An 8,676-nucleotide genomic window follows, 5' to 3' on the forward strand; every position below is an offset into this window, starting at 1 on the left:
ATAAATGAACATTAATAGCTGTCCATATCGTCGAAACAAGTGTAATCTATGTAGCATTTGAATCACAAGGCATTCGATAGTGGCAATGCAAAGCACTAATACGATAATCTGTAATGGGCTAATTGCGTACATTTAGTCAGCATAACAAGATCTCCAATTACATCGTGTGACATATGGAATCCTCGTCTAACCTCAAATTAGCATCAGCATGTGGGACTTCATGCAAAAACAATTTGGCAACATCAATTTAGAAAACTCCTAGCTAGGGCCCTTATCAAAATCAGCAGTTGGTTACCTAAAAGAAACACAATGCAATTTTACAATTTCCTCTCATATTTACCAATTCCAATCAGCAATCAATGAAGTCTTCGTCTCACAGGTACCGTTTCTTGATCAGCATGGGACGAGACAAAGGGGCAGGGGTGAACGGGGCAATTGCCTCACGGCGGCAAGTTAAGGCTACTACTTCATGCAAAGGGACAAGTCAAAGTTAAAGTCTCTAGGGCAAGAATCATTAAAGTCTCTTTCTCTCGACTAGAGAAAGCATCAAAGTCTCTCAAAATGGCGTCGCAGCAAAATGGGTCATAGTAGCTACGAAGACAAAATGGCAGGGTGTCCGAAGATAGAGAGCTTCCCTCTCGTGCACCTGGGTTTTATAGGCAACAGTTCAAGTCCTGTAGGGTCTCCATTGGTGGGTTCATAGGTTAGCTTCAAATTGACCAATCAAAAACGACAGTTCTCAAGCTTTTACTTAAGCATACATTATCCTTGGAGATGGGTACGCAATTTGCAACATTGTTTCTCGATTAGCTTACTCTCAGAGGCTCCATTGTCCGCACCTGCAAGCCGACCTTGAATTTAAGAGAAAATATGCCATGCTGGCACCAACTTTAAGATAAGCATGCAAGCAGTCTCTGTGGAAAAGTACAGCTTCAAGCAGAAATACGCGTTTAATAGCACAGTGGAAAAATACGAACGTTTAAACCGTGAGACCAGGCAACTAGGCCAAAGCCTCCGCTAAAGTAATGCTAAGCTAAGGCATTTCAAATAAGCAAAATCGTAGCACACGTTTATGATTATGTCGAATTAGTGCATTTCTAATACACCACGTTATATAAAGCACGCGTATAAATGATGGCAATCTACTCTGAGGGCACATTTTGTCCCCGTACAATCTTTATTAATTCGGTTAATGTCACACATGATTATTTCAGCACTACGTTTATGCGTTAATAAATCAAAACCTTCATTTTCTGCTTCATCAACTCTCTTACTATTGCTGGTACCGAGGTTCTCCGTCTCCAGCACATTGTGCAGCTCAGAGCTGCCAAGCCAGAAAGAAAAGAAGCCCATTCCTCCACAAAAACTCACCCAAAACAAATTAGTCCTCTGAACCACGACGAGTGGCTACAGCACGGATTGAATTGTTTAGGAACGTTGCGGTAAGCAAGACGAACAAGCTTGTTGCATTGTAACTAATCATTGTGTCGTGATAATGCATTTTAGTGTGGTGATGTGGACCACCACACTAAAATGCGTTAGTCTAACCCCTGATGCGTGATACTTGGCAGGGCTGTGTTGTCATACCTAATTTGGCTGTGACATATACGAACCACACCGTATTTATGAACGAGAGCCTGTTTAGACAATAATATATTGTTATTCTCTCCTAAATTTTGGAACAAGTTTTGCCTGCTTGGGCATAATGTTGCTTTTTATGTAAATCTTATTTTGACACTCGGTTCAGTTACAATAATGTATTGAATGCAATGATGAAGAACTAATGAGAATACGGGTCTTTTATTTCGTGACATGTACATCCTCTTATGTTGCACGAAGGACACACTCACGTTTTCAATCACGTTTGTGTACACAGGGAGTAATAATTTGTTAATATCAACACTGGACTCTGACGAAATGTCTGCGATGTATCCTAAGTTGATGGGTACGCATGTGGACGAAACTTTCCATTATGGCCGACAGTCATCAAACAAACGGTAGTGCTCCTTATCCCTTTTCATGTATGTGTATATTTTTGAAAAGGGGCCGGTAGCAACACTAGCTCCCCCGTGAACAAGACGTCTATGTGCCGAAATGTGTTGGGTTTGATTTTTGCATGTTTGCACTGGATTAAAACTGCATTTATAAATTTGAGAAGTTTTGGATGTCTTCGTACCGGAATGCGTGTCAGAGAGAGAGAATATATATATATATATGCTCCTCACTATGTTGATACATGAGCAGCACGCAGTGATTCCTTTCTCTCTGTGCCGCCTTCTGCCAACTGGCAGTTTCTCAAATCACTGCCTCATGATGGCAATGTAAATTTTCAACCAAATCCTCACAAATTATTAATGTGACAAGCTGTTCACCCTATATTTTTCCATTAGTCATAATTCAACACTACAGTTTCATGTTTATCCTTTCCATAATTTATGAATGTTCTTGTTTTTCAGGGGCAATTCAGCATTAATCTGTCCGGGACTGGTCTGAGAATTTCTGATGAAGCCAGATGGGTTGCTCAGGGAAATTATGCAACTCTCAAAGTACACAGGTCACCAGTAAGTACTGTAAAATTGTTTAACAGGGCTCGGGTTAGGCCCTATTTTCAAAGGACAGATCACATGCCCTCCCTGGTAGTTGAAAGACTAAAAACAAAACTGTGGTTAAGCAAACAATGACTGATCCAGATGTTTAAATTGCGTCTGCAGCAAAAGCAGACCTCCTTTATTAAGGGACATCAGTCTCAAATAATAATGTTTTCTTTTATATCTGAGCCCTTCGCGTTTTTCCCAGATGATGTGAGTGCTTCTGAGATATTTGCTTTAAGAAAACGCTGTGCTGTTTAGAAAAACTGTGTTGCATCATTCTGCATACGTGGGCGTCTGATTTGTTGAATGTCTCCAGATGCTCTATGGGACAGGCCATTAGCCTTAACAAAGGCAAGGCAGATATGTGGACTGCACACAGATTTACTAATACTTCATACCCTCTACCTGCTTTAAATTACAGAGCTAAGGTGATAGATAAATAGCAACAAACGTGGATAATATATATTATCGTTTGCGTTTTAATTTGTCAAGACAGTTGAAAAAACAATATTTAAAAGCAAAGACATGGCTCGTTACATGCATTTTGTTAGTGTTTAAGGTAGCAAAGATAGTGCATAAGATTTCTTTTTTTATGTCAGAGTGCATTAATGCATTGTCTGTGTTCCTAGAACGAGGAAAGTTTTCATTAGTCAGAAATGCAAATGCTTTCTTTCTTGTTGACAGAGAAAGTTTGTATTTCACAAGGCTTTGCAAACAATTTGAAATTAAAAATCATAGTATGGGTGTTTGTATCCCAACGCTGAGCACAGTATAAATCATAGTTACAAAATATCGTTTTTGTCTATTAGTCTTGCCACAGCAAGCTTTTGCTTTCTGGTATAACTCGTGGTATGTCAGTTCTGTATAAAAGTAAAAGAAGAAAAAGTGCAGGGTGAGAGAGTGGGCTTTGGGTTAACCCCTTCAGCTCTTGGTTTCCTTGTGTTTTTATTTTTGTTGTTGTGCTTGAATAGGCTATCCATTAAGGCCAGGATATTTTGAGGATGCTTACATTGTCTCTTTTGTGTTCTCACTAGGTTTTGGTAATACAGCGCATGCAGTAAGTAGTCCTTTTGTTGGACTGCAGATTGGATATGACTTGTAGTTGTTTTAATTGTGAGATACTACACGGTGCTAATCTCCCTTGCTCCTTGATTTATTTGGCTTTGTCAATATGATCATATCTTGCTGGATTTACAGCTTAAACAGTGCTAATGTACATAGACATTGCTGTTAATTCATATGCTCTGGCTCTGCTGTATTCTTCAATCTTATTTCACACAAGGAGGTTTATGATGTTTATATTGTGCAAACCTAGTCGAAAGGAAGCATTTACGTGGTTAGAGGTCTGAAAACTGGGACGCTATATTTGCTGGTTGAACTTTTTTCTCAGAAACATCAGTGAACCCTTGCATCACAAGGCCTGCGGAAGGGAAGTGTTTGGAAATAGAAGTAACTTGGAACTGCAATATTCTTTGGTTTTTGGGCGGTCATTATTTCTATGCAAGGTGAATCAGGGGAGACAAGTAAGGTGGTGGAGGAGAGAGGAAGAGCCCAGAAGGGACTGACAATAAGGCTGATATGCAGACCAGCCCAGTATTCTTATTCCTGTGGCCCATAGCATCAACGCACAGCAGACATTGGGCTGAGGTTTTGTAATTATCTTAAAAAAATATAAGGAGCCATTTCCAAAGGTAACTTACATGTGTGAGCAACGTACATGTATTATTTATTCTTACACTTTTGAGTAACATTACTAATTTGATCTGTTCACAAAATCTGTGTGTAAAGTCACTTAAAAGTGTAGACTTACATGTTTCCACCCATGAAAAAGGGAACTGAGACCAATTTATGAGTGTAAGTTACTAGTACAAAAAAATACAACACATAGCCAGCCAATGGTACTCCAACACCATCCCATAGAAAACAATGGAGGCAGGGACTTACATTTAAGGAAATAATGTTAAACTGAATAAAATGATTTAGGATAGTTAAAATATAAATACTTATGGTTGTAATTTAATCTTATAAAAATAGTACATATTTATTACTTGTATTATTTAGTTATAAAATATTTAATTAATCTGTTTATTGCAATTCTTGTTCATCAAATATCATTCAAATACTTTCTATGATTTCTATGCACCAATAATGATTAATACATAATAAATAAATGTTTTTTTTAAAACTTTCGGTGGGAATATTAACTTTTAATTTAAACTTCAGAAAAATATGTATATGTATTTAATATAGTACAAAAAGGAAGGTTTGGGCCTGGCAAAAGGTTTGTGAGGTCGAATTGGAAATTTAAAACTGTCTACATGCTGGAATAGCAGGCCTGAGCCAGGTTTTAAAGTGCTGCTGAATTGGGTGAACCAATGAGTACTGCAGGCCCACTAATACCATTTAATTTACATGCCCTGGGTACATGCAGTACCAAATACTAGGAACTTGTAAGTAAATTAAATGCCAATCAATTTTAGGCCAAAAGTACCATGTTTTAAGGAACAAGCACAAGCACTTTAGCGCTGGTTAGCAGTGTTAAAGTGCAGAGAGACCTAATGCCAACAAAAGCAAAATTCAGAAAACACGAGGTGTTAAGACAAAAAGTCTGGGTGACAGGTCTAACATTGACTATTCACATTTAATACCCACACCTCTCGCTCTTCATTTGGCTCCCTACTCACACTTTTCCCTGTTCGCACATCTCAGCACCTGTAACATTCCATGCATGTATTTCTCCCTGCATGCTCCTCTCCCACCCATCCCTTACTTGTATGTTTCCCTGTGTAATCCTGCCAGACTGCACCATTCCACACATGCATGTTTCCCTGTGTAATCCTGCTAGACTGCACCATTCCACACATATATCCAACTACACCTTTCCCTGCTCTTACACGCCATAAGCATGCACTCATCCATTACCTCTCTCTGTCTTCACTTTTCCCTGGCTGTACCTTTCTCAGCCTGCATTATTTTCAGGTTTTTCTGACTCATACCTTTGTTGGGCAAAACCCTTTCAGCTTGCTTGTACCAGTCCCTACCTGCACCTCTTTCTGCCTTGGTCTTTCCTTGCCCTCACTTGTGCTTGCCACAACCATGCAAGTTTGAACCCAGCCTGTACCTCTTCCTGTTTAAACCTCTTTCCTCCACGTTTGAACCCAGCCTGTAGCTCATCCTGTTTAAACCTCTTTCCTCCTTTACCTTTACTCGTAGCTTTACCCTGCACATACTTTCTATGCCACCACATCTTACAGTATCTCTGTCTGTCTCTCTCCCAGTGTGAACTTCTCCTAAGCTTCACCTCTCATCCTTAAGCTTTTTCTTGACTGCACATTTCATGTTACTTCTTCATGTCGACACATTTCCCTGTCTGCATCTCTTCCTGCTTTATCCTCTTTTTTGCCTGTACCTCTTTTGATCGATATCTCTCTCTGCCTTTACCTCCTCTTGCCTTTTCTTCTTCTTGCCTCTCCTTCTTTTTGCCTGAACTTCCCCACCCTGTAGCTTTCCCTCCCATAACTCTTCCTCCAAATACCTGTAGCTGCCTCTACATATACTTCTCCCACCTGCACCTCTTCCTGCCTGCACATCTCTCTGCCCATTCCTCTACTTGCTTTTGCCCACACCTCTACTTCTTAGGACATCTACCTGTTGAGACCTTTATCCCCCTGAATCTCACAGTGCCCAGATCTCTACCTGTCTGAACCTTACTCTGTCTACATCTCTCACAGCCTGAAACCAGACTACACCTTTACAAACTTCCTCCTTCTCCATACCTCTCCCCAGCCCTAACTCTCCCTAAATATACCTCTTCCTGCTCCTCTCTCATCCCATAGATCTCCTTGCCCAAGCATCTCCCATCCTGAACCTCCCCCATGCCTCACCTCATTTACACATTTATCTGCTCCTACCTCTTTCTGCCTTTACATCTCCCTTCCTTTACGTCCTCATGTTCACACATCTGACAGCCTGCATCTAGTCTACACCTCTCACAGCTCACACCTGAATCTGCTTGTACATGACTCAGCCTGCATCTTCCTTTGCCTCTTGCAGACAGCATCTCTCTCAACTACAATTCTCCCTGCCCACACCTCTCCTTGCTTGCACATATTTCTCTCCTCCCTTCCCTTTGTGTGTACCTTTACCTGGCAGAAGCTTTTCTGGTCTCCACCTATTCCAGCGTGCACCTCTCTTTTCTCGAACGTCACCCAGCCAGCACCCAGTCCTCACCTCTCCTTTGTCATGTATTTCCTGGCCATACATCTCTAGTCTCATATCCCTGGGTGCCTATACCATTCAATTAACATATCTGTATGTATACATTATTTAGGTCTCAGCACTGGCAAAGCGAATAGGTCTAGCTTGTAAATGAAAAAACAAACCCGACTCATTTGCTTTGTCAATGCTTGTTCATGTTGTGATTGATTTTCATTAACCTGTGATCTTCATATTTGCAGGATGGGACTAAAATCTATGGAAGATGTGGGGGATATTGTGGAAAATGTATTCCTCTCACAAGCGTTGGCCTCCGGATTGAAACACAGTAAAAGGCGAACAGCGAATTGAACAGAGGATACTGGAGGAACTGACCTCAGATTGGAAACTCTTTTCTCACATTTGTCGATGCGTATTTCAGGGATGTGTACAGGCCATTCATCATTTGTTTATAGAATTCATACAGTATTTAAACGAAACCCCTATGGAGTAGTTGTTTACTGCTCTCTGGTCGCATGAACTGCACACTAATCAGTGAGTCAATGGTTTTCAGCCGAAGATAATACAAGGAAAAATTATATTTGGCTTCAATCGTAGGACCTCAATACACTGTCCCCAGAGTTGCATTTAGTAGCTCCGTTCCATAGAGTTACAGATAATGGGGAACCGGTAACTCCGGGGAAGGAATGGCCCCAACAGAAATGAGGAATACAGGCAGACGTGTAAATACTGGACATGAGTCCATGGGTTATTGCTCATTTCATCTGGAGTTTCACCCAGAAACTAATTTAAGCTGAGGCACTCTCCGGTTGAAAAACAACAGGTCTACTTAGTTACAGCGGCCCTTGTAATTCAGATGGGGCTGGTAACTTGCATTGCTGCCCCTTTGGGATTAAAGGCAAACTCAGAACACGCCCCACGTGTAATCTTTACAAAGTTTTCACATTTTCATTCTTGGAAACAACAGTGTTAATCCCTTCATCACCCACTACTTGTCTTGCCTAAAATACTAGCATACCTCATCCTCCCATAAAACAGCGGTGTGCTTGGGGTTTCAGCTTTGGGGCTGGTCAAGTAGCATAGCAATTGAGGCAAGCCTATGAAAATGTTATAAATAACAAATAGATTATTTTTTCAAAATGTTGAAAAATAAAAGCCTATACCTAGAAATTGCCTTTCAGCGTAACCTGTCTCCATTGACAGACACACGTATTATGAAAATGTCACCAAATATTTAGACAGTACCTCAGTGTACTCAGACCATGCACCACAACACCAGAGATTGAGTTTTTTCAAGCTATACAATTCCACGTGTCTGTCATATAAAAGTATAAATATTTTCACATACAGAAATATAAATATTTAGACTCAGTGAGTAATGTTTGACAGAGTCTAAAATATTCTTGGGGGACAGGACAGCAAACACATAGGGGGTTATTCCAACTTTGGAGGAGGTGTTAATCCGTCCCAAAAGTGACGGAAAAGTGACGGATTTACCACCAGCCGTATTACGAGTCCATTATATCCTATGGAACTTGTAATACGGCTGGTGGTATATCCGTCACTTTACCGTCACTTTTGGGACGGATTAACACTCCTCCAAAGTTGGAATAACCCCCTTAGTGTGGGATCCAAAAGAAGCATATGTGCCTGAAATCGCACAGGACGGGGTGGGGAAAGAGCTTAATTTCAGTCTTCTCCCATACCTTTGATCACATGGTATAGGATATGCATTTTTCCTCACTTTTGCTCATTTGTTTCACTTTTAAATTCCATTAGTAGCCCTATTAACTCAAGAGAACTGATAATTGTAAATGATAATTGCAAATGGGATACAGTCAAAGGCTGAGCTAGCTGGCATATTCTGATT

The 8,676-nt window shown here is 40.5% G+C and overlaps 1 protein-coding gene across 1 annotated transcript in view; it reads left to right on the forward strand.

Annotated features, from left to right (window-relative positions):
* The window catches only part of ADAMTS20 (ADAM metallopeptidase with thrombospondin type 1 motif 20), a 1,292,194-nt gene extending 1,283,907 nt beyond the window's left edge, over nucleotides 1–8,287 (forward strand). Inside the window, exons 40-41 of the mRNA XM_069228834.1 lie at nucleotides 2,457–2,561; nucleotides 7,049–8,287. Of these exons, the coding sequence (XP_069084935.1) occupies nucleotides 2,457–2,561; nucleotides 7,049–7,138 (195 nt within the window). The 3' untranslated portion in view covers nucleotides 7,139–8,287. The remainder of the gene's footprint in view (nucleotides 1–2,456; nucleotides 2,562–7,048) is intronic.
* The last annotated feature ends 389 nt before the right edge of the window (nucleotides 8,288–8,676 follow it).

This window comes from Pleurodeles waltl, chromosome 4_1, assembly GCF_031143425.1.
Source record: "Pleurodeles waltl isolate 20211129_DDA chromosome 4_1, aPleWal1.hap1.20221129, whole genome shotgun sequence".
NCBI lineage: Eukaryota > Metazoa > Chordata > Amphibia > Caudata > Salamandridae > Pleurodeles > Pleurodeles waltl.